This window comes from Cyanistes caeruleus, chromosome 13, assembly GCF_971803275.1.
Source record: "Cyanistes caeruleus chromosome 13, bCyaCae1.hap1.1, whole genome shotgun sequence".
NCBI lineage: Eukaryota > Metazoa > Chordata > Aves > Passeriformes > Paridae > Cyanistes > Cyanistes caeruleus.
In genome coordinates, this window is record NC_141713.1 from 19,360,085 (window position 1) to 19,386,141 (window position 26,057).

Genomic DNA, 26,057 nt, shown 5'->3' on the forward strand with positions numbered 1-26,057 from the left:
TGCGTGAAAATGGCCCAGCTTGAAAACCACAGTAGCATTGGTTAAGTGGGGACAAGGGGTGGTGTCACCTGTTTTGGGCGGGGTTTGGTACCCGGGGGTGCCTGGGAGGGATGGTCTGGTTTCTTCAAAGCCCTGGCATTATGGGGCTGTCAGAGTCTTTGATTCCGTGGGTGACCTGGAGGATGAAAGGCGCCATCCTGTCCCTGCCAGGGACTCACCCAGCTCGTTTACCCGGTGGAAATGGGTTTAGGGTTGTTTTTCCAACAAATGAGTTGGTGTTCAGTGGGTCCAACCTCAAAGTGAGCTTCTTGGCCCCAAGAAGAGGTTTAGAGGACTGGGGCAGGGGATTGGTCTGATGTGCTCAGCCTGGTGTTTGGGTGCTCCAGCAGCTGGTGCTTAGGGTCCCTGTGCTGAGCCCAAGCCAGGAACGTGGTCTCCTCTAAGAACTCTGGTTAAAGCCAATGGTGGGACAAGCCACAAGTGCGGTGACACGTAGGAGATTTGGAAGAGCACTGGGGTGAACCCCCAGCGTGTTTGGGGGGTCCCTGCTGCCAGGATGTGGTTGGAAGGCTCTGGTTTTGTTTCCCAGCTGGTGTCTGCCCACCTGGTTTGGTGCGTCTTGGCTTCCCCAATGCTTGAGTCTGTTTGCTTTCCTTTGTGTAAAGAGAAGCCATGTAAAAGTCTCAGGTGCAGGGAATGTCCCTGGATGCTCACCTTGCTGGCCTGGAAACAGGGATGAGGAGCACAGGGTGGTGCTGGACGAGCACAGCCCCTGCTCTCAAATCCCCCTGCTGTTCCCCATGCACACCCACCACCCCATTTTCCTCCCTCCCTAGCCCAAGCCAACCTCTAAAATAGGACTGAGAGATGAAATCAGAAGAAGAAGGCACTGTCAGACGGATGAGTCAGAGCCATCACGCTGTGACACTGTGCCACAGCATTAGCAGGGACACCAAGGCTGCGAAGCACACGGTTTGGTCTGAGTTTTATTCAGGATTTGGGAGTGGCAGTGACGTTGCTCTGGCAAAGCCCCTCAGAGTCCAAAGGGAATCCCCTTCAGGGCTGGATCCCGTTCTCACTGCAGCTGAGCGGGTTTTCCAGGGATGGCTGATGCTGGAGGCTGCTCTCCTGTCCAGGCAGTGTTAGGAGGGAAGGCAATGGCCCCAGCCCTTGTACATGGCCCCAGTGTTGACATGAGGGTGTTTTGGGGCAGTCTGGGCTGATATCTTGACTTTCACATGGAGTAAGGGAAGGTGAAGTCCTCAGTCCCCCCAGTGCTGTGCTGCTGCACACACCGGTGGAGTGTGAAGAGCTCCAAGGTAAAAACAATCCTTCCTCAAGGGTTGTATTTAACCCGGATTTCCCTCCTCAGGTAGAGGTGTGGTTGCTCTGCTAGACACTACCTGAGTAACCTGCTCTTTGCTTCTCACCAGGTGAGAGATTATTCCTTATCCTGCAATGACATCTCAGTTTAATTTTTATTTTCCGCACTGCTAAGCCTGTCTTTAAGGAGAGGATCCACTCCTGGATCTCAGCCATCATCCAGCACGGGAAGAGAAGTGTTTCAGTTTTCTGAAGTGCATTAAGGACTTCAAGGAGCCCGCAGTTATCTTTGGCTTTTATACCTCAAACTCTGTCCTTTTGTTCTCCCTGGTGTGTTTTTTTTCCCTCTCAAGTAATAGAACTGGTTTTGTGTTAGAGCAGCGACCGCTAACAAGGGTTGGGGAGCACTGATGAACCCTCCCCGCTCAGAGACGACCTAAAATCCTAATGAAAAACTCCAAACTTCAAAGAGTGAGTGTTGCTTTTCATCTCAATAAAGTTTCTTTTCCTAGGACTGGCTTTCTCAGCTTCCTATTAATCTTCCAGCAGTTCAGAGTCAGGTTTTAATTTGCAATAAGAACAAGCAGGGGCAGGGACACAAAAAAAAAGCTAGGAGCACCTGGCTGATGAAAACTGACTTTGATTTTGCCCTGTTCTTAAATTAATTTTAGCTTTTCCTTTGCAGTCTCATCTTTTTTGCAGTGACATCTCAATGTCAGGTTTTCAGGGGTACAAAATCCTGGCTGCTAAATGCCACATTGCTGAAATACTGTTAGCAGGAGGCACGAACTGGAACTGTCCAAGATAAAGCACTCGGGGGCTTGGGTTTAAAGAACATTTGCTAAACCTGGCTTGGAAGGACAACGCCTGGAGCCATCTAAAGCCGCCTAATGAGGGTGTATTGCCTGCTGGGCACAGGTGGAGAATTCTCTTTAGCAACCTGTTTTGCTGCAGTGATTACTGTAAAATTTTACCATGGAGAGGGTTTCTTTGAAAGCAAAGTGACTCTTGTCATTAGAAGTTGAAAGGCCAGTGATTTTGAGAGGAGAATAAGGCTTTTCCTGGAGGGAGTGGGGTGTTTGGGGGGTATAGCCATGCTAGAGGGGTTACATTCTTTTTCTTTGGGACAATCCTGTGCATGGGCATTCCCTCAGGCACTGGGGGTGCTGCCTCTTGGACCGGGAAGGCAGTTTTTGGGGGGCTGGAGATGCATCCCTATCACTTCTGTGCCAGTTTTGTGATGAGAGCTTTCCACTCCGACCTCTTCTGGGTGATGTAGGAGGGGGTGAGGAGCTGCAGCAGAGGCTCCATCCGGCCCTGGAAGTAGCCACGGCACAGAGCCTCGGCATTGCAGATCACGTACATCCCACAGTCGTAGCTGTTCTGCTGCGCCGGCGCCTTCTCCTCCACAAAGGTGGCTTTGCCCCCTCTTTTTCCCAGAAAGGCCTCCAGTTTCCCTGCCACTTGCTTGGCATGGACAGAGTTGCATTTACTGTGGGAATCGTAATGAGCGAAGCACTTCTTGTCCCTGAAATAAACCAGTAAACTCCAGTGGGTGCCCCCAGCAGCCTGGCTGGAGTTGTCATTGATAGGCAGGAACAGCAGCTCCTTGCGGAGAAGGTCCAGCGGCTGGAGGAATATGGCTATTTCTTCCTGACTAAGGGCACACTTGATGAACTGAGCCACCTCAGGGCCGATGAAACAAACACGGTGGCTGAACTCCTGGAACTGCTGGTTGGAGAAGTACTCGAAGGCGAAGCCGATGATGTGGTCGTTGAGCCAGTTCGGGGGCTCCAGCAGGGCCACGTCCGACTGCCTCAGCAGGCTGTCCATGTAGCTGAGAACCACGGGATCCATCCTGCGCTGCTCCGGGGAACCGCCAGGGCTGCAACACAGAGAGGGAACACGGGCTGGAAATTGGATCACAGCTGGGATGTGATACAGCCCAACAAACGCCTCGAGTTCTTTCACAGCAGCAGTAAGCGAGAGCCCAGGATTCCCAAATGGGTATTTGCAGGACCATGAACAATCCTGGGTTGAGCAGCAACCTGCTGTGGCTCCAGTGAGATCAACCATCCACCCTGAGGATCTGAACCTCACAACAAAGGAGTTTCAGAGCAGTTCCTGCACAGAAACTGGGAGTGAACCTGAAGTCAGGCGGTGTTTGGGTGTCTCAGTGTTTTACCTGTGCAGTGACAAGCACTGCAGTTCTTTGCACCACTTGTATTCCCCTAAATAAAAACGTTTTTGGGCTGTCTGACAGACATATGGTCCATTTCTCCAAGCACAGAGTGTCCCAACTCTGTGCCAGAGGCATGACCTGTTCCAGGAGAACCTGCTGGGCCGCCAGCACGGAGGCACAGCCATGAGTAACGAGTAACAAAGCAAGACAAGATCACAAACAAACCAGTTCCCAACCATGGGAATCTTTATGATAACTCTCTATATAGCCAGAGTAGGATTTAGGAGATTTTCCATAGGGAAATTTGATTTAGAGCTCCTAAATCTACCCTGGTTTTCCTTTAGCTCTGACACCATGCAGCCCTTCCAGGCTCCTCAATGCCGTGATGTATCCGCAGCCTCTAGTTCCTTTCTTGGCCAGGACAGGGCTGGAAATGCCACAACGTGGGACAGAGGTGACAAGGAGCTGGTTTTGGCCTCACCCTTCCCTCCTCTGTCCCAAAGGCAGCACGAAAACATCTTCAGATTTCTGAAAGCCTCATGTGAAAGCTCAAAATGATAAGATCACTTTAATATGATTCACTATAAATAAGTCATCAATTTTCCATCATGATAAAGAGGAATGAAGCAAATGGAGTGTTCTGTTAGGAAGAAGTAGATTCACACTTCTTCTTGTGACATGAATCATGAGGAATAACCCTTCCTGGCCTGAGATGCATAAATTAAGGGATTTATCTCTCAAAAATCTTGGCAAGGTCCCCTGGCATGTGACAGGCAAGGAACAGAATGGATGAGGCATGGTCCACGTGTAATACATCGGAAGGAAGGACCGAGGTGAGTGTTTGGAACATGAAACAGCCAGTGAGCATTTCTGTGTGGCTGGAGGATCCCGGAGATGCCGAGCAGCAGGAGTCACCAGAGGAAGGGAGCAGCCCTTGTTTATGCTGAGCCAAACACAATGGTATTTGGACACACTTCCGACCTTAGTGTGCTCCATCTCTCCAAGCTCATGGTGCAAACCCTTGTAGTATAAAAACTAGAAATCCAAACAGAATCCCAGTAGCTCCTCAGCCTGCCTGAATATAGATCTGGACATCCTCCAAACATCCTGTTTGGGGGTTTAACATGGGCACTGCTGAAATACTTGTATGTGCCCATGAAATGCCCCAAAATTTCCTTTACATTGTGTTCTTTCTGCTTCATCTTCTCCTGGACACGTAGAAGTGCAGCCAAAAGCTTTCCACTCCACTCCAAATGGGATTAAGGGCAAAGGAAGCGTGTGTCCCGTGCTCTGTTAATTTTCCACTCTGCAGAAACATCACTGAGTTTTTTTGGTTTTTTTCTGTCATGACATTTGGCAGGTTCCCCCAGTCAGGAAGGAGAATGCAAGTGCTTAATTGCCACTAGCTACTACTTTTAATTTTATTGCCATATGGTATTTGTGAAACTGCCTGTGAGTTCCCTGGGATGACTCACCACATGCAGCTCCAAGGAAAACCCTTGGGAGGCTCCCTCAGAGCGGGTCAGGTAAGCAGCAAGGACCAAAACAACGTGGTGAGGCTGTGAAAAGCCACTGGTAAGGTGGATTTGTTTGGGAGAATCTCCCATAAGAGCTAACTATGGATCTGCAGAGGAACCAGGATGTGGATCCGAGCCTCTGAGGAGTGTTGAAATCCCGACATGGATTGGGAGCAGCTCTGCTCAGCCACAGCCAGGACTTTCTTCCTGAAGGTTCAGGCATGCTCTGTTCAGTTTCCATAAAAATAGGAATAAATACTGGCACAGCCCTGGAACATTTGCTGGAGGAGACAACAAGTGTCTTGCTCGTTTGTTTTATTTGCATATTAGTAGCTGGAATTTGTGCAAATTCCCTGGAATCCTCAGCTCCTCCAAGGGATTTCAGCTGCCCTGTTTCCATTGCTGAGATGAGGAAACCAGGGAGAGAGAAAGGAACATTTCAATACCAACACTATCATTTCATTTACAGATTTGAAAATGGTGCTGTGTTGCATCAATAGGGCAAGAGGTCAAGTTTCCCTCACTGAAGTTTAAGTAATTTAACAAATTAGCTGCTCACATTAGTGCCAGTTCAATCCATGAATGGATAGGGCTCTTTCACATCCAGATGTGAAGCAAAGCCTGTGTTTTCCAGCACTTGACCAAAAAGCACACCAAACCTGTCATTTTCACACCACTAAAGACAGCAACCCTCTGCAGGTAATTGTTGAAGGCACTTGAGAGACCAGGAATGAGACTCCTTAGTAACTGAGTGTAAAAAGGCAGTGACAGAGCAAAGGGAGTGTGAACTAAGGATGAATCAGAGTCCTAAAGTCTATTTTAATAAATTAAAGGTGCTAAGAATCCCCAGGGTGAATAGTTTAAGGTGACACATCACTAGAGTCCTGTTCCTAATTTAAAGAACATGGAGGTAAATAGGAAAATGGTCACCTGGAAGACCAAAAATACAGACTTTATCAGGGAGCAGGAGGAAGGATAGGGAAGGTTTTATCTTTGAAAGATCAAGAGTAGAAGACCCTATGGTTTAACTTTCTATTCACTTTTCCTGGAAATATGGGGCTTAGATACTACATCTGGATACTTGTTAATGGAGCAGGGTTAGTCAAGGAACATTAATTTCTATTTACCACCAGGAGCCAGGCTGGGTGACACCTGAATCTCTGGACTTATGTGTTTCCTGACAGAGCCAGAGGAGAAACTCAAGGAAAATTAAACAACTCAACCAGAACAGAAGCACAGTTGTCTCCTTTTTTGTTAAATATAAGTAATCTCTCTACAGCTGTAGGTTTTAATCCCTGTATGATACAAGAACATCCCACTTCTGAAGGTTCAACAGGCCATGAGTGCTGAAATGAGAGGAAAATACTCCAAGCTCTCTACTGACTACACCCAAACTTCTCTGTTCTGGGCAAATTCCCCAAACCAGAGACTCTGCAACCAATCTCAGAACCTCTCTTGGTGTCAGAGCATCTCCCAGGGCATGTAACCAAGAGCCACAGCAACAACACCCAATGGTTTTTGCTCCCCAGGATGGGGTTGACCAAAACCTGGAGTTTAACAGGAAAAAAACCCCTCAGCGAGCAGAATTCCTGAGGATGAGCAATGGCACCGGTAACGTCCCAGAGGTACCGGTGGGCTCGGTACCGGTGGGATCCGGCTCAGACCCTTAACCCCAAATACCGATGCACTCACCCCTCACCTCCCACAGAGCGGGTCTAATCGAGGGAGCCGTAGGAAGCATGGGGAGGTAATAGAACTTGACTGAAAGACCTGGAGGTCACAGGACTTGGGTCAGGAGCGGGAATTCTGTCAGGGGAAGCGGTTCGGGGTGTCCCAGGCCTCTCGGAGGAGCAGCGCCGTGCTGACCCCGAGCGTCTCCCGGTGCCGGGATCAGAGCCCCGGGAAGACCTCGCTCATCCCATCGCTGCTTTTATGTGACTGCCCGGGAATTACGGGGCCAGGAGACAGTGCACCCGGGCCAGGCGCAGGGTCAGGGCCTGGCTGGGGTGGGAGCAGGGACCACCCACAGCACCGTAACTCACCTCCACTCCTTTACCCATCTTACCCTTGTTTTTCCCCTTAAAACGCGGGCTTGAAGCTTCCGGGCCCGAGGCCGGCCAGTACCGACCCCCGGCGGCTGCAGCGTGCGCGACCCCCGGACCTTACCGACACCATGTGGCACCATGTCCCGCCGTGTCCCCTCCCGTGTCCCCCCGGCTCTCACCCGCCGCCTCATCGCCCGCCGCCGCCGCCGCTCGGTTACCGCGCACTGCCGTAAAGCGGCCGCGTCGTAACGACAGGGAGCGCGTCCAAGGGGGCGTGTCCCGGGCGTGCCCGTGGCGGGGCGGGGCGGTGCGCGCGCCTCCCTCCCTCCCTCCCTCCCTGCCTGCCTCCGCCGGGCGGGCGCGTGAGGGCGGCGCGCGCGCGCGGGCAGTCGGGCAGCGCCCGGGCGGTGGCGGAGGCGGCGGGAGCGCCCGTCCGCACCCCCCCCCCGCCCCCTTCCCGGGACCCTTCTCAACACCGATCCCCGGGACACCCGGACCTCCCTTAGCACCGATCCTCCTCAGCACCGAGCCCCGGGACCCTCCTCAGCACTGACCCTTGGGACACTTCTCAGCACCGACCCTCATCAGCACAGACCCCCGGGACATCTTTTTAGAACCGACCTCCTTCAGCCGACGACCCTCAGGACCCCCTCGGCGGCGGCGGCGGCGGCGGTGGCTGCGGGCGAGGGATGCGCCGCGCCCCGACACCCAGGTAAGCGGTGGCGGCGGGGAGTGGAGCGGGGCGGGGGCCTCCGGTGCGCGGGTGAGGTGTTAGCGGCGGGGCGGGGGTCGTGAGGAGAACCCCGCCGGAGCATCGCAGGGCCGGCAGGAGCCTTTGTTCGGCAGAGGAGGGCGAGTCTCCCCGGTGCTGTGGGGTCTTCCCGGTGTCGCGGAGTCCCCCCGGTGGTGTGGGATCTTCCTCGCCGGAGCCGCCCCCGGTGGGCGCGCGGTGAGGGGCGGCCCCGCTCCCCCCTCCCCCCGCGCCCCATGCCCGGGGGTTCACCCCCCGGTGCCGTTCACCCTCACCGCGGGTGGGTTGGACCCACAGAACATGGAAAAATAAGCCTGGGGGGAGGAGATTTACCTCAGAGGCGTCCCCAGTGTCACCAGTGGGGCCGTGGGCTGTAGCCCTGTGTGGCTGTAGCCCTGAGGCCATGGCTATGGACATGGCTATGGGTCGCGGTCGCCCGCGGACGCCCCGTGGCTCCGGCAGCCCGGTACGCCACGCAGAGCCATTCCCGAGTCCCCATCAGCCATTCCCACCCGTCGGAATGAGGCATACCTGCGTTTGCCTAGCACACTGCTGGACTTGACGGCACTTCCTACCCTGGCACGCCGGACTCTTGTGGGAGCGCTGCTCCTCCGAAGGTTAAAACAGTCGGTATTTTTTTTTTTCCGGAATTTTCCTAAACGTAGCCAAAACGGCCTTTGCTTTATCCCAGAAAAATAAACCCCCTCAGACGTGACCTGCGCTAGGACCTGCCGTGAGTTCGGAGCCGGGCTTTTTGCCGCCCTTCTGCTTCTCCATCGGCCTCCTCCTCCTCTTCCATTTACGTTTTCCTATCCCCAAATCAAGCCGAGGTTGATAAAGCGGGGAGCGTGAGCTCAGCAGAAATCCTGGCTTTGCCATCCCTCGCTGCAGCGCGGTCCCTGCCCATCGGCGGATCAAAAAAATAATCACGTAGCGGCAGAGGAAGGAGATTTGCTGCTACGGGAGGAAAAGCGGCGCGGTGTCTCGCTCAGTCGATAACCAAGTGCTGTAATAAATCGCTCTGTAAATAGATTGCTAGGTGCAGAATTGGGTTTCTGGCCGGCACAAGTGCTTTCCTGACTCTTTTTCCGTGGGACTGCTAGGAAATGACAGGGGAGCGTTGTGTTCCCGTGGAGAGGTGCGTGGATGCTGAGGTGATGGGCTATGAATCCTTAAGCATGACCTTACAAATCTGAGCTTATCCATAAACTCCGGCTAGGTCAGAGTCTGCGTTATCCCTCAAGAGCATCATCTTTTCAGCCCCTCACCCTATTTCCCCTACTTCCTTGAGTAAACTCACCAATTTCAATGACTTTTCTTATTTTAACATTTTATTTAATTAAAAGAGGCTTTTCCATGCCTTTTCCCCTCACTAAGGCTGTCCCAGTCTTTGCCCTCCCTCCTGTAATTTTTGATTCCCAAGACCATTTTGGAAGCTGTCAGTCAGGTTGCTGATGGCAGGGAAGGTAATTCAGCAGCCCCAGCGCACAACTAATAAGCTTTTGTTTCCTGGGCTATCGATGATGGTGCAACTTCATATTTATTTTTTATTTATTTATGTATTTATTGTGATCAGTGCGTAAATCTGTGTGGCTTTAGAGATTTTTCCTCTGTGTTGAAAGGCCTGGTATTCATCAGCAGCACTTGGAAAAGGCTATATTGGAATTCATCGTATATTTAAAATGTAGATCTGTTTTGTGAAGTTTTTGTTCTGTGCACCCACTACTCCTGTTATGATTTATAAACTCCACATTTTAACCTTTTTTTTCCTTCTCATTTTGGATGGGGAAACTGCATTTTAAGGTTCAAAGTATCAAATGTCTGATGACCACTACTGTTACAGCATCTTTCACAGACACTGGTACTGAACCATTCAGACAGTCCAACCTTTGGGATCCTTTGCCAGGCAAATCTGAATGCTTTATGCCTAAATTATTTGTATCTGGGATGTTTATGGCGTGTTTTGTGAGCATTGATCAGGTTTACAGGAAAACCCCTGAGAATGTGAAGCACCTGAGGTCGGGCACTTGGGAAGTGTGAAACCCAAGTTACCTGTGCAGCCTTAATTTAGTTCGTGTCAAGATGTGGCTGGACTTGAAATCCTCAGCCCCTGCTTGATTTCTGGGAGAACAGTATTCTGATGGAAGAACAGATCACTCCTTCACATGCCTGCAAGTCAACAGGGGGAGTTTGGGGAGCACAGGGACAGTGCTGGTCCCTCCACTGGTTTTACAGCTTGGCACCACCAAGCTGGCAAGGAGCACCAGGGTTCTCCATCACAGGCTTGGGACCACACTTGTCCTGTAGTCCTGGAGCTTAAATACCTCAAATCTGGGGAAACCAGGAGCAAACTTTCAGTGCCTGAATGGAGTATACAAGGAAGCTGGAGAGGGACTCTTCTTCAGGAGCTGTTGTGCCAGGACCAGGGGGAATGGCTTTCTGCTGCCAGAGATTTGGGTTAGATGGGATATTGGGAATAAATGGCTGGCTGAGAGCGTGGTGGCCCTGGCACAGAGAAGCTGTGGCTGCCCCATCACTGGAAGTATTCTAGGCCAGGATGGAAAGGGCTTGTAGCATCCTGGGATAGTGGAAGGTGTCCCTGCCCATGGCAGAGGGTGGAACAAGATCAGCTTTTAAGGTCCCTTCCAGCCTAAACCAGTCTGGGATTCTGTCATTCAAGTGTGACCAGAGAGTTTCTAAAGTCGTTTGGGTTGGTTGATTTTGGTGAGCATAGTGTGGCTGTTTTCTGCTCAATTCTAGTTCTTGCTCTAAACCCTGCAACTTTTGAACTCAAGTCCCTTAAAAATACATTTATGAGGGAGCAAACAAGGTTGTTGAACCACTGGAAGCATCTTAGCCGGTCAAACTTGATTTCAGAAATTCCTGCGTCCCCTCGGTTTGTAAATAAAAGGGAATTTGTGTTCTTTCCCACTTGCACGCGAAGCACCGGGGCTGAAGGCATGTTTGTTGTGTTGCTGATGAAGCTCCCAGCCTGGCCCTGGACTCTGGCTCCCTGGGATGGGCTGGGTGCAGGTTTCAGCTTTGGAACATGGTGTGGTTTTTGTGCTGAGGTTTAAAACAGCATCTGAATTTCTCAGGCTTTGTCCTGCGTGCCGACGTTTGCTTCACTTCCTCTCAAGTGAACGGGATTTCTCCCCTCTCGACAAAGTAAACATGAGCATAAATATTTAAAGGATCACGGCTCAAGTTTGCAAATTGGAGACTTTCTCTAACATTCCTTTGGACAAAAGCGGTAGCATTGGACATTTGGGATGTGTCTGGGTGCTTCTCTGCTCTGGGGAGAAGCTTGGTAATAATTTGGGTTTCATGCAGCAAAAATACTCTGCTGTGTTTTCAGGTTAGGTGGCTGGGATTCTTATGGAATTCTAAGGACACAATGCTGCTGATAGGATATCTGTGAATCATTTGAATTGAGATTGTTTTTGTGGAATTTTATTTTTGTTCTACACGGGCCAAATTTTTCCATAGGCTTTGGGTTTATGTGTGAAGGCACAGGTGGTCAGAGTTGAGACTATAGAAACCAAACACGTGAAACTCTTGCCAGATAATGGATAAAAACAGGAAAAAAGGGAAATGGAATAGTCTTTGTTTTCTTTGTTTGACTCTTTAATATGAAATCTCGAGCTGTGTTTGACAGGTTGAACACCATGGTGATATGTAAGTCTCACTCCTGTGATTGTGTCAATGTCTTAACCTCTGTGTCTTGGAATTAAACTTTTAAAAGAGGAACTCAGCAAACCACCTGACCTCAGAAAATACGAAAATTCAGGAGGGAAGGCTGCTGAACCTGGATTTCTAGAGTTGAACTAATTTTTGTGTCTATTTTTAAACTATTACCAAGACTTGCAATTTTGTTAGACCTTGTGGTAGCATTATTCTGTCTGTGGGGAGGAATCTATGGATTCCTTTTTCACAAGTACCTGTGGAAATGTGCATCCCTTTGGGGAGGGACGAGATGTCTCTTTGTTATCATACGTCTTTGGTTGTTCACACTGTGCCTAACCTAGACAAAGCCATGGGTCATAGTTTTGGGTTCTGTTGGTGTTTTTTGTCAGCCCTTTTTTAGAGTTTTGCCAAGAGCCTCATGAAGAGACAGAGTGTGGTATCCAGCCAGGCAGATTTTTTTGCTAAGGGAGATGCAGCTGGGGAGTGGAAATACCGTGGTGCTGCAATAGGACCGCAGTGAGGGCAGGTCATGTCGATGCCCTCATGGAAAACAAGGAAGATGGGAGCTACAGGAGCTGATGAGGCAGGCAGTTTATCCTGGGCAGATACAGTGTGTCCAGGTCTGGCTATAGATACCTGTGCTGTCTCTGTATTAAGCACTCAGATACAAACTTGAAGTTTGCTTGGACCCTTTGAGATCCATCTCTATATCCTCCCAGGGAATATTGATATTCCTTAATTGCATCCTTTCTCTGTTGATGTGAGATCATCACATGGGGAGCTCAGCCAACTGTGTCTCATCCAAGCTCTCACTCACCTACAGAAATATGTTGCTTTTTTTTTGCAGCGACATGCCTGACTTAAAACAACATGCAGGCATAGATCTGCTGTGGTCTCCTGTCATCTCTCTGTTGGGTTGTGGTGTGCTTTTAAAGATCTCTTCCAGGTCATGGAGGAAGTTTATGAAATCCCTATTGGTGTTAAGAGCCCTAGGGATGGGCTGGCTCCATGTGTTGGTGGTCCCCTTTGAGGGGAGGGACTGGACTCTTGCAACCCTGGTAGTTTTGGTGGTTCCAACAGTCTGCTCAGCTTCTCTTGGAAAGAATGTCTTTCTTTTTCAGGGTTTCTATCCCTGTGGCTTGCAGGAGTTGCTGCAAATCCCTGTTAGGAGCAGTAGGGAGCAGAGCAGGGAACTGTCCCACTTGGATGCTACATGAAGTAGCAAAGGAAAAATGTAATTTAAAATAAACAAATTACTTGGTTATCCCCTTTAAATGTAAAAGTAGCCAAAATATGTGTGTTTCAATGTAATTTTTGAGTCCTATTTGCTGGTCTTTCACCTTGAATCACTTCTGGCATCCCCCAGATGACCTCGAATCCTAGAGTTACTCTTCAGATGCCCGTTCCAGGTCTTGGCTTTTATCCATCAAGCACAGATAATCTGACAGCCTCTGTGCTGTTTTTTCATCAAAATTCATTGGACTGTCTTCAATTTGTTGTGAAGTATGACCTTTAAAAAGGTAGAGGATCCTGGATATGCTGCATCATGGCTGAGCACTGACAGAAGAGCAATGTTTAATCAGGATAGATCCATCTTTGGAAAACCTGAGCTTTAAAACCAGCTCAGACTGTGAACGTTTTTGATAGGCCGCCAAGAATTCTTTTATTGTATTCAGCATCTACATGGTTGGTTTTGAGGGATGAACTTAAAATAAGTTAGCTGAAAATATTTACTTTAGTAGGCTTCCGTAACTCTACTGTCTTTTCATACTTCACATAAATACATAGACCAAAGTAAAAATTCTCCTAAATGTTACCATTTAAACTTTTATGGCACTTGTCTATAAACTGTTGGGTTGGTTTGTGCTCATTGGGTGCACAGGACAACCTCCCCGGGGAGGAATTAGTAAATGATTTAATTGTTAAGGAATGTGGTCCCATTAGGGAAAAAAAAAAAAAAAAAAAAAAAAAAAAAAAAAAGACAAAAAGACTGCAGTGGATCATTAGAAATGTGCTTGATTAAAACAGTGCTGAGCAATTTGTAATGATTTTTTGAAATAAATGGGTTTTTTGGAAGAGGGACATTACGTGGGTAAATAACCCTTGTGGGGATTTCTTTGAGTGCAGAAGAGCCGGTCTCCGCTCCTTAATTCACCAATTGCTTCATAAATGGGGCATCATTATGTGGAATTTGTTGCTGCTGGTGGTGGCAAGGATGGCTGAATCACTCCAGCTCAACAAAGAGATTTGGAGAGATGTTTAAAAACAGAGCCACGGTTTCTTTTGCTTCTTTTCATCCGAAAATAAAGATCCAGCCCTGCTGCCAAGGGATGCGGCGGCCCAGGCGCCTCCCTTGGGATTCGGGCCCCACATTTGCGGAGTGTGGCGAAACGTCTGGCTGAGCAACGAGGGCACTCTCTGGCTTTCCTCCTTCCCGGCCAAATGTGGCACAAATAACCTGCACAGGCAGGCGCTGGCGTTCCCCGCCAGGACAGCCGGAGCGGCCAGCGCTGCGGATAATCTTATCCGGAGGCACTGCACCCTGCCTGCTAGGTAGGCAGGCAGATAGGAGGACAATGCAGAGCAGAGGTCAGGTTTGAGGTGCCTGCAGCAGATAAGGAGGAATCTTAAGAGTTTTTCTCAGCTATGAAGAGAATGAACTTTACCAAAAGCAACGGAGGAGTCTGCAGGGAGAACTGGATGAATCCACAAATCCTTTTGCTGCTCACTGCTTAACCTCGCTCGACTCCAGGTGTTGCCAAGTGCACCATGACTTGTCAGAGCACTTGTTTCAAAACGAGTGTTCCCTTATCCAAATGCATCTCTGATCTCACTGCAATGCAAAGGGATTTGATTAAGGAATTTATTAGCATTAATAAACATTGGTAGCAGTATTTCTTCTTCTATCTTTATGAAATAACTTGCCAAGAAGGATGACTTGGCAGCCATTGCCTGTTCCTTGCCCCACCAGTTTTGTGGAAAAAGATAGGAACTTGTGCATTGTTCCAGGCTCCAATCTCTTTGTAATTCCAGGTAGGAGCTGCTGCTTTCCAGGGTTTTGTTTCTGAGTTCAGCTGTTTTATGCATGTTTCTTCATTTCTGTGATTGAAATACCCCTCTAGAGCTATCACTACTCGTGTGGTGAACAATACAATAAATAAGAGGAGAAAGATATGTATGTATGTATGTGTGTATATATATATATATATATATATATATATATATATATATATATATATATATAAAGGAGCACTTCCAGCAAATGGGGTAAGGAGAAAAAATGAGCACAAAGGTCCATTTCTGAGGGATTGCAAATTCATTTTCTTACCTAAATTCTTTGCTGAAACAAGGGGAAAAAAAAGAAAATCCCTGCTAGAGTATATTCCTGTTCTCACAGAGGGAAGATATGAATCTCACCCAGGGTTTGCTGGCTTGGTTTTAGCAACATTAGGGGTTTTCTCCTGTTTTTTTTTCTTGGCAGCTCAGCTGTTTGAAGGCTGGTTTAATTTTTGTTTTGTTGGGGAAGATGTGAAACCTGAGGAGCAAAAGCCAAATGAGATGTTTAATGCAGTTGTTGCAGTCTAAGGAGTGACCCGGTGTGAAATGTTTTCAGTTGCAGACAAAACTCATTTGAAAACTCATTCTGAAAGTAGCTCAGTCTGATATTCACGGTTCAGACTATGTAGTGGGGACATTGTGACCTTTTGTCTCGTGTTGAGTCTATTTTTAATAAAAGTGGAATCCTTGAGAGAATATCTCAGAAGAATAATTGGAAATTAAACCCCAAAGACATAGATTTACAATGGTTTGGGTGCAGTTTTCTGTGTATTTTGAAGTTTTTCTTCCTCTGAGCAGCAACTATCTTCTGTGCTGAGAAAGGTGTTGGGTTTTTTTTCTGTTTTTGTAGGGCTGGGTCAACTTTCTTTTCTGTTTTGTGAGCATTAATCTACATACTTTCTTTTCAGGTATGCTCTTCAGGGGCTGCAAGTGGGCAGGTATTCAAAAAACTTGAACTATTTTCCTTAGGTGAAGGATCATTACAGGTTCAGGTGCTGCTGTTATTAGTGAGACTCCTGCCAGCTGCAGTTTAATTTTCTAAATGTTGGAATTCCAGATTGTTACACAAGTATGTGTGTTGGTGTGCATTGTGAGGCTGGAACTCAGGACTGCTGGGATAATTCTTAGCTAATGATGTTGGTGGATTTGAAGAAAATGTCAGTCTGGGAAATTAATCACTAAAATCATAAAAAAATTCAACATGTTTGGTTTCTAATGTAATGCGGCCCCATGTAATGTGGGTCTAAAAATATTGTAAAAGCTGCAAAGTCAAGTGGGAGAATTGAGCAGAAAATAGTGACTTAGGGACCTGGTGCACACTAGTAGACCTTCAGATGCTTGTCCTGGTGGGCATCTTCCTCAGGAGCAGCACCAGCACCTCTGAAATCTGGACCTGAACTGGGTTTTGGCAGATTGTTTTGGCTTTAGGGTTTTTTTTGCTGCTGGTGTGGTAGGTTTTTTTGTTCCCTTTCTTTTTTTTTCCCCTTAATACCTAAAAATACCCCTATCTCCAGTCACCTGGTAGGAATCACCTATTGTAGAGGCAAGTAGGGAAGTAAAACCTCTGTGGTGGCATTTGCTCACCGATAAGAGTATTTTTTAATGCATTTCCTTTCCTCATTCTCAACATGCCTTTTAATTCCTCAAGAAAAAAGGTGTGGGGCCTTCTGGTGCCTTAGTGGAGATTGAAATTCTGTGTTTGGTGCATGTGCTGAGATCCACAGGGGAAGTCTTGGGTGGGTGAATTTGGGGTGGACAGCTGTACAACTGTGTGTTAGTTTGAGAGAAACAAGTATTTTACTCATGTTACAAAGTACTGCTGTGGGATTCGTGTTGCAGGTGAAATTTTGGGTTACCTGCTTCACTCACTGTAACATGCTGAAAAACTATCAATACACATCGGATTTTGCTTTCCCCCCCCCCCCCCCCCCCCCCCCAATTCTTAAACCTTCTGTTGTCCTGAAGCTGTTGATTTTTGGGCAAGAACAAAATGAGGCAGTCGCTGTGGTCTGCAGGGTGGGGCTTGGAAAGGTCTTGCTGCTGATTCCCTTCACTGGGAAGGGCTAATTATAGAGACAAACTGGGGAAGGAAGAGAACGGGGTCAATTAGAGCATCCAGCACAGTTTCCTTTAAATTAGAGGTTGGGCTGGAGAGATAAAAAAAAAAACTAAACCCCAACGTTAAAGAGGCACAGAGTGAGACTTGAAATGCTTTGGTGCACAGCGAGATCAGCAGCTACCACAGATGTCCTGCAGTTTCAGTTTTAAGTAAAGAACATGTTGAATTAGGAGTTTTATTGCCAGAATTGCCAAATTGAGCTGAAAAGACAGAGGAGATGTCTCTACTGCTTTTATTCTTTAATATGCTTTTGGCTTGAAGTAGGTTGAGGTAGTGAATGAAGCAAAGAAATACCTTGCCCCTTCACTGGTTAAAATGGATTTTGTGGGGAAAAGGAATTAATTTTAATTCTTTAATGCTCAGAATGTTATATTTTCATAAAAAGACTACCTGCATCTTTGTACACGTAACATGGATCAGTTTCGTAGGTGTTTTATCCCTTGTCAGAGAAGCTACTAGGGCTAAACTTTTTCTTGGAGCTGTATTATGGGTTTAAAAGTTTTTTTCCCTGGATTTACATACAAGGCAATTCAGATTAGAGGACACACTATGTGAATATGTGGTGCAGACACGGTGCAAGCTCTGGGCTCAGAGCTCTGCAGATGTGGAAAGCAATAAACCCCAATACCAACTGGAATTCATGCAAGTCAGTGAAAAACTGGAAGAGCCTTTATAGTCCAGAAAAGCTTCCCAAATGATCCTTTCAGTCCCATAGCACCCTCTTGCCTCAGTTCTTAGGGCAAAGCCGTGATTGGCAGACCCTCCCCATGTCTCCCAAGTCCATTTGCTTCCCCTCTGCCGGATCACCTGCCTGGCAGCGTGCAGGTACCGGGAGCTGCTGTGCACAAAGGGACATGGCAGAGCAGGCAGAAAAACCCCCTAGTTTCATCTGAGTGTTCCAATCCAGATTGGCAAGTTCCTTCTGCCGGTGGCATGACTCATCCTGGGCTTCCTCAGTGGAGGCCACCACTGGCAGGGCATCAAAGGAGCAGCCCGTGCTTCCAGGCTGGAGCTGAACCAGGATCTTCCTGGAGCATGGGCTGTTTTTCTGGTCCTGGGATGCCTCGATGTACGGAAGGTGGTGAGATGCTCCCAAATCTCAAGGAAATTGGTGATAAGTTTGATGAATTCATGCTGAGGGTAAGAAGGGTTTCAGCCTTGACCAAGGCACGTGCCTGTCCAGAGGGTGCTGCCCAGCTGGGGATGGGCTGGGAAAGGCCCTTTGAGGTCAATGACACAACCAGCAGAACAGTTTGTTCACTTCTGGTTTCTTGGGCAGAGCTGATATGCAGGGGCTTAGTATGGCAGTTAGGAAATTCTTCAGCTAGGAAGGAAATTTTTAGTTTTATTTTTCCTGAGGGCATAGGTAGAGGTGCTCTCATAGCTCAGGGCTATGGTGCAGAGAGACTCCTGCCTTCCTCTCCTTCGTTCTTCTGGTAAAACTGATAACAAAACACTTCTCACTCTTTTTTTGGTTCGACCAGCTTAGCTCTAAATCTTTGAAAGACTAACTTTTTTGTTATTTAGAGCAAAGACTGTGAGCAGCTCCACCAAGTTTAGGATTGTGCCACCAGGACCTAGGAGAGCCTGCAGGATGTCACTGGTGGTTTGATGTGGGAACGCCTTCATGAGCTGTACTTTTATTTTTAAGGATTTTTTTTTCCAATTGAAGGGTACTGTCAAATGTTTTGTAGGTTTCTAATATTATTTTAGAAATTATTTACAATGTTAAATAATATTTTTAGGCTTTTTCTACCTTTTTATTGTATTGTCTATGTGCCCAAATTACAGTCCCAGGTCTCTTGTGAAGCTGTGAACAATTCTACTGTTTGAGATGGATCCATAGGGTCCATCAAGGAGGTGTAGGCACACCTACAGCCTTGGCTGTGGGATATTCCTCATTTGTACGTGTCATGTAGGGGAGAGAAAAGCTGCAGAGAATGTGAAAGGGATGTATAAGTATTTAGAGGATGTTTCTTTCAAATGTCTGGCAGGAGACTCTTGGAATATCATGAAAAGTAGTAGTTTTCCTTTTTTTCTTTATTTTTTTTTTTCCCATTCCTGAATATGTTGGAATTGGAGATGAGCATCCTGAGCTGGCAGAGGAATCAACCTCTTGATAGTGATCTAGAATTCTACATGAGCGAGGGCCTCAGAGTACAGATTAAAAACGCAAAGTTAATGCAGTGAGGATATATTGGGATGCAAGAGAAGAGCAATAAAATCATGTAAAACACTGACTTCTGCTGCAATGTCCTGGCAGGTCAAAATTGTCTTTCACAGATCAGAGCGAGAAGCTGCTCTGCCAGCTGGGATAAGCGCCTGGAAAGGGAGCTTTAACTTTTTTTTTTTTTTTTTTTTTTTTTTTTTTTTTTTTTTTTTTTGAGAGGGATTTATTCCCCTCAGTTTTTAATTTATACAGTGACATTCTAAATACCAGATTGCTCTGATTCCTCTTTTGCTTCCGTTTCACGTACACGTTCCTGTCCTTGTGGTTATTCCATGCGTGTGACATCCGCAGCACACAGATGGGGTTATGGTTTTCATATCACCTCCTTGTTCTGTGTCTATCTCCTGCAGTCCCTGGAGTTTTGGAGGGCTGCTACAATACTTATGTTTCAGCAGTTTTTCTCATTTTTTTCACCTGCTGTCTGCCTGTCAGTCTGTGCTTTCCCTCCTTTTTGTTGTGCAATATTTTGTCACAATTTAGGACATTTTAAAACCAAGCTCCCTACTCTTTTTGGTACAGTCATCAAATTGACATTTTTATTTCAGATTGTTTCCTGCAGAGCCCTGAGTTGATTTTTTGCCTGTGTCTGATGAGTCAGCGCAACTGTTGAGCACATGAAGCTTCGCTGATCATCGAGTTCTGTTTTGCTGTTCATTTTTTGAGTTAGCCTTTTAGCTGAGAGCACTTAAATGTAAAGTATTGCAACTTGTGATGCACTCGGTGGATGTAGTTTGGTTTATTTCTAATTAAGATTTTAGATGGTTGCCTGTAGGTGGTTGTATGTGAGAGCTGCCTAGAGAAAGCCACTGCCCTGGGTATGATGTGCTGAAGGAGGTAATTCTTTGTTAGCTCTGTGATTTTTAAGAGTCTCATTTAATTTTGCATGGATTCAGGTGTCTGAACATGCTCAGTGCTGCTGCTCCTGTATTTTATTCCCTCCTCAGCCTACTCAAGACGTTAGACCCAGCTTTAATTTTCTCTGTTTCCTATGATTCTCGGTTACCCCTCTTTTCAGGAAATCGGTGGCTTCCTGCAGGCTATTTGTAGTTGCTGCTGACCAGCTGAAGCGAGGTGATGTCTATGCACTGAAATATGATGAAACCCTTGGAAAGATTTGTTTGGAACTACCAGGATGAGGTTTTTTTGAGGCATTGTTGAGGTGAAAGCCCATGGCAGCAGCACTTCATTAATCTTATTTGGTGGTGTTTGAAGAATATCTGATGTTATTGTCCGTTGCTTCATACGGGAAATCTAATCTCCACTTGAATTAGCCTTTGTAATAAGGCTCCTGCTTGATAAGTGAGTAGACAAATATTGGGGCCTTGCCACCGAGGGCTTTATCCTTCCCTGAGATAAAGCAGTTGGGCTTGAACGTAGGTTATTTATGCATGGAAAATAGACTTATCAGCATTTCTGAATTGCCCCTGTTGCAGAGACTGGGTACTCCTGCCCCTAAACAAAGCCGCATTTAGATCGATGGCTTATTCCCTAGCCCAGGAATAAAATATTTTCCTGTTTTCCTGCATGGCCGGTATTTCTGGCGCTGCCTATGGTGTGCATGCAGAAAATACGTAAAGAATCCGGTGTCTGTGGGCAGATCCCACGTCAGGCCAGGGCTTCAGCGCCATGGTTGAAATAAGTGCAGTCTGTTCCCTCGGCGCCTACACAATCTGGCGACCTGGCAAGAAGGAGGAGGAGGATGGCAAGGGTCAGAAGCAGATTGTTGCCCTCTCGTCCATCCTGCAATCCTGGAGGAACGAGTGAGTTGAGCTGCCCCAAGCCTCAAAACTTCAGTGACATACAGGGTAAGTGTCAGAAGGTGGCTGGTGTTGGAAAGAGGGAAGATAAAAATTATCTTAAGTTGGGTTATTCTGAAGTGTCTTTGTGACTTTCCAGAGTGTTGGTCATTATGATGAAGATTTTTTTGCTTTTTGTGTAAAAAAAGTGGAGGGAAAATTGCTTCCAGAGATGGTCTTGCAGCTGATGGCAGGGAGCACTAGAATAGAGATGGCAGTAGAGTTAATAAATGGAGGAGGTTTCTTCCTGTCCTTTTACAAAATTCCTGTTGAAGCATTGTATTATGGGAGAATTCTTTGCAAAATAACACCAGGACACCCCTTGGAGAGATCCCCTTTATTAACCTCTTGCAAAGTCAGCCCATGACATGGCTATGTTCAAGATTAATCTGAAAAAGTTCTTTGAAGTTCTTCATCATCTTACTGGAGATGAAATGCCTATTCTCACTTCATCCTATTTCTATATAAACTTACTAACTGACCTTCTCTGCTTTGTATTTCTCCTAATTCATATTTTCAGTGCCCTGATGGACCTTCTGGTGGCTTTGATGGTCATCTGATGGAATCGTTCTTTGTGTTGGTTTATAATGGTGCTTTCGTTTGTTCTGGTTTTGGTGTGGAGTAAAAGGAAACCCTGGAGACATAATGGGATATTGAGAGAGAGGGGAGGGGGATGTAGGAGGCTGTAGTTGGACAAAATCAGTCCTAATCAGCGTTTGCAGTCAAGTGGGACGTATGAAGTAGTCATCAACTTGCATGTTTTTGGTGGAGACAATTCAAAATTCAATTTGAACACATCATAAAAAACCATATGTTAATTTTGAAAGCTTCTGTGTGTCTGGGTCTTTCTTGGTTCTTCCTCCCATTTGTGCTCCTGTGAATATTTGCCAGCAGAACTCATGGGGCTAAAACTTCCTAGCATCTGGTTGGTCTTGGTCCAGTAATCATCTGCCTGGGTTGTTCACCTTCAACCTGAACTGGTGAGCAGAGCCCTCAGGCATGGAGACCATGAATGCCCTCCTTTGTAAACTCCCCTAAACCTCGATGTCCAGTGCTTTGTAGGTGTCTCAGCCTGACAGGATTTCTGGTGGTTGGTGTGATGGGCATCCACTAGACTCATTTGGACAAGTTAACCCCTTTTCTACCAGCGTAATCCAAAGTCAGAGTCACACACCATGGATATGTTCAACTAGAGTTTTGGCCAGCTATTCATGATGTTGGCACATGAATTAAAATACTCGCCATCCCTAGAAATGTTTTCAGTTGGCTGGTTGTCTCCATGGTAAGCCCACCTCATTTGGCTTTCCTCATTCCCAAACATAGAAAGCAGTGCCCAGATGATCACAGAGAAGGAGTGTTAGAGGATGTGACCTCCTCTGCAGGAACGTGCCGTCCCTGTGAAATTTTTGGCTCAATCCAGTGCTTCTCATTTTCTTCTAAAAAACCAGCTGGTTTAACTTCCCTCGGCACACCACCCAAAAAATCTCTGAACCTGCCAGTAAAGGATAACCTGAAAGGAGATTTCATGGAGAGCTGTGGCAAGGACCTGCTGGGATGCAGTTAATTTTTTTATAAAATCAAATTAAAAACATGTTTGCCATGGCTACTTATTGGAGGAGCTGTTGTGATTTATGTTCTTGCATCTTTTGCGTCTGAGATGAGACCCAGCATTGGCTGAACGATGAGGTTCAGGGGAATATGAGCCAAACAGATGCACTTCAGAAAATGAAACTTCAATCTTGGATTTACTTAGCTCATTTCCTGGTGTCATTACCTTATCCGGATGATGAATGTGCCTAGCTGTGGGATCCTACACTGAATGCATTTTGAAATGTTTTTTTCACGCTCCCTTCTGTGGATCTCATCATGCAGCCGAGTTAATCCATTTCAGGCAGTTTCATTTCCATGCCATATGTTCTTCAAGGCGTTCTGGAGGGATAATTATGTGGTTATAATTTACTTTCCTGTGTGATGCCAAGATGTGCTCTGCTTTTCAGGTACAGGGGGAGCCACACATGTCTCATTGAAGTCTTGATGACTTTCTGAAGGTTCCGTCTCCTGTTGTCTTTTAGAGGAGTCAGGAAGGACAAACTCGAGGACAAGGAGATCATGTACTCACTCTGGAATGTTTATTAGACTGACTTAACGCCCTGTGCTGCTAGTGGGATGTTAACTTTAAAAAGCAACCATCATTTCCATAACATTAATTATTGGGGAATGTAGGAATGTAAATATCGTGATGAATTTGGGGGATTGAGGATCTCTCCTGCTCAAATCCCCCTAGCTAAGTACTTAATGTAAATTATAAAACTGAATTGCGTACTCAGAGAAAGCCCAATCTCTTTTGGGATTTTTTCCTCTAACAAATTATGAAGAACAAACTCAGCTGCAATTGCAAATGGCTGCCAAGGCTTCACTGATTTACCCAAATTACTGGAGCAATGCACTGAAGCTACAAATTCAAAGCATCTGGATGGTACTAAAAAAGCAGAAACCTTCATTAAACAAATCTGTGTTACCACTGTCTTTGGGCAAAGTTTGTTTCAATTGATTTGTGTTAGACGTGAACAGGTTGTCCTTGGACTACAGATGTGACTGAAGTTCGGAGGGAAAAACACTCAGTTGGATTATTTGGTAATTGAGGCTAGGAAATCTCTTCCTTGCACACACTTCCATAGGGTTTGGGTTTTTTAAACTAAAGTTTGTTTTTTTTAATGATTAATGAAGACAGAATGAATGCAAACCAGAATGCCATATTTTTTAACTTGACAAAACAGTGCGGCGAGAACACTTATTTTTACTGCTTTTGTAGAAATTATGTCCTTTAATATAAATGATGAATTCATGGTTGTAGTAGGGAAGAATGTTTTGAAAATATGTCTGCTGATAATTGGCTTTATAAAAGAGATTGAACAATTAAAAAGGGATGGTGTGTAATGGATGGTGTCCCTGCTCATGATGGGGTTGGAATGAGATGATCTCAAAGGTCCCTTCCAACCCAAACAATTCTGGGATTTTCTAATCACTTGGGAGCAGCTTTATTCCATCAAATCTGTTGCTGTATTTTATGCTATTGAGACTGAAACCTCTACCCAGTTGATTTGAGGACTGTGGCTGGATTCTAAGTGATACAGGGATAAAGGTGATAAGGGAGACTTGCAAGGAGGGATGCCAATGGTTAGATGATAAATCAGTGAATCCCTTCAGTGGTAGCAGTTTGGAAGATGGAGATGCAGCATGTACTTTCCTCATGGCAACTTGGGAGCCTGGGGTGACTTTTGATGGGGGGAATCCCAAAACAGCAGGTTATAGAATGTGAGGAAAAGGAGCTTGGTCATCTTTCACTTAAAATTAAAATAAAAAAAAAATTTAAAAAATTCCCAAATCTCTATTTCAGAGAAACATGCTTTAAAAAGGATAACAACCAAAAGCCCTAATTCATTAAAAAAATTACCCTTCAAGCCTGATCATCCTGTAAAGGTCATGGCTAAGGATATTTAAGTCAAATTGCTGATGAGTTTTACCTCAGGCTTCCTTGGAAAGGCTCAAGGAAAGTGGAAAATCCTTGAGGCTCAGGTGTAAAGTCAGCAAGGACAAGCAGGAGTAGAACAAATGGGTTCCCCTGTGTCTGTCAGACCCCAAACAGCGACAGCACAAGCACATTTATGTACTTACATATCTGGGAAACTTGGGTTTGCTTTCTGCCTGCAGTCAGGGTTACAGACAGGGATAACAATCCTAGGCTGTTTTTCTGCAGGAAGGGACTTTTAACTGAGGATGAAAGATAGCATAGGGTAGAATACAAGTTTTCTGTCCTGAGCAGTCAGTTAAATTCTGGTTTCTGTTCTGTGGTCTGTGATTCCTGTGCTCATTATATAGGTGGACTTGGTATACTGGGGACAGAATTTTATAGGGTGATACATGAGCATTGGCCTATTTCGAACAGAAAGAATATTTTTTATCATTTTATGTCTCAGACATAAACATAAACACTGAGAATATCAGTGATGGTAAAGAAATCAGGTCTGTTTTGGTCCTGTCTGAAAGATAACCTGGCATTCGTCTGACAAACCAAGACAACTCCTCCAAACCTTTCTGCTGAGATCCCTGTGTCATCAATTCCTTTCTGGGGCACTTTGAATTTTTCCTTGGTGTATTTTGAAATTTACAGGGGTGACCCACCTGCACATTCTTCCCGCTGTGCTCATGCCAGCAGCTAATCCCAGGAGCTTCTGGGCACGTCGGACCCACGCTGTGTCTCCCTGTGCCTGATGAGAGCTGAGAGGTGGCATCTGCTCCAGACACTCCGATGGCTGCGGGGTGAAGGGAGAGGGGATGGATTGTTGGATGTCATGGCCCCAGGCACCTGCCTGTTGTGGCAGCCCGCTGTCCTAATGTTTCTAATTCTGCCAGTGAAATGGAGTGGAAGTAATTCCAAAACCCAATAGGTTGAATATTCTTGTTTGGTTTTTTTTATTATTTTATTGCTGAATGTCCATTTTGCCTCCCCACCCCTCCCTGTTCCATAATGACCTTGCTTTGCCTCCAGCGAGAAAATTGAATGTTGACTTGTCTTTTTAAATACTCGTTATTGGATTTGCCCGACCTCTTTTTCTGCTGTGGAGAGTTGTACTGGCTTCATGCCAGTGGAATAATTTGTCATAATCTGAAAGCGTTTGGTTAAAAGGATTTACTGAACCCCTCCCCAAACTTCTGCTTTACATAAAATGATTCCTGGGGAACTTAGAAGTGTGTTGGAAGTTGGGGAGATGAATGTTTTGAAATAAATCCTTTGAGTATGAAAAAGATAAGACACATGCACAGGAAATATTTCACCTGGATTATTTGCAATTTAGTGAATATGAATTAAAGATTTAATAGCTTGAGAAAAGTAAATGGTGTAATACTTTTAGGCAGGATTTTGGAAGGTGCTTGTGAACTTCAGGGAGAGGTTTGTGATATAACATTGTATTTTAGTGTGGCACAAAGTATGGGTTCTCTTTTGTGATCAGTGTTGGATTCTCCTAAATGTGTTGGAGAAATCCATGTATTTTCTAAGTGAAGATGTGCTTGTGAAAAAACACTGAGATCTGGATATCTGGAGGGCCTGTCATTCCCATCTCAGTTGTCCTTCATGGAAATAGAAGGTGGAAATGAAGCCGCTTTTGTCACCTGAGCCTGTTCCACCAGGATCAGCGTCGTGTTTCAGTTTCTCCAGATAATGCATGGCTGACCTTGGCTGTGTCCTGTCCCCTCCCAAAGGTGGGGATGCCAGGTTTAGGAATTGTTTCAAGTTTGTGGAAGCTATTTGGTTGCTCATAATAATTTTTAAAGAGCTTCAAGAAACATA

General features: G+C 46.1%; 2 protein-coding genes across 28 annotated transcripts in view; one reads left to right on the forward strand and one right to left on the reverse strand.

Annotated features, from left to right (window-relative positions):
• Positions 1-973: 973 nt before the first annotated feature.
• On the reverse strand, positions 974-8,724 carry SENP8 (SUMO peptidase family member, NEDD8 specific). 4 transcript variants are annotated; one of them, XM_023934320.2, is made up of 2 exons: positions 8,350-8,724; positions 974-3,208 (listed from the first exon to the last, which is right to left on the reverse strand). In XM_023934320.2, the coding sequence occupies exon 2, from the start codon at positions 3,178-3,180 to the stop codon at positions 2,542-2,544; it is 639 nt and encodes a 212-aa protein (XP_023790088.1). In that variant the 5' UTR covers positions 3,181-3,208; positions 8,350-8,724; the 3' UTR covers positions 974-2,541. The 4 variants fall into 4 exon arrangements, with proteins under 4 accessions (XP_023790088.1, XP_023790086.1, XP_023790087.1 ...); XM_023934318.2 differs by lacking the exon at positions 8,350-8,724 and adding an exon at positions 7,247-7,389; XM_023934319.2 differs by lacking the exon at positions 8,350-8,724 and adding an exon at positions 7,189-7,342.
• Positions 7,424-26,057, forward strand: part of MYO9A (myosin IXA) — a 171,924-nt gene continuing 153,290 nt past the window's right edge. For all 24 annotated transcript variants that reach the window (XM_086848501.1, XM_086848505.1, XM_086848504.1 and 21 more), the window contains exon 1: positions 7,424-7,779. The gene's annotated coding sequence lies outside the window, so the exon portion shown is untranslated. The remainder of the gene's footprint in view (positions 7,780-26,057) is intronic.

Bases quoted from the DNA above. Each gene is read 5' to 3' on its own strand.
- SENP8 (XM_023934320.2), bottom strand. From the start codon at position 3,180: ATGGATCCCGTGGTTCTCAGCTACATGGACAGCCTGCTGAGGCAGTCG.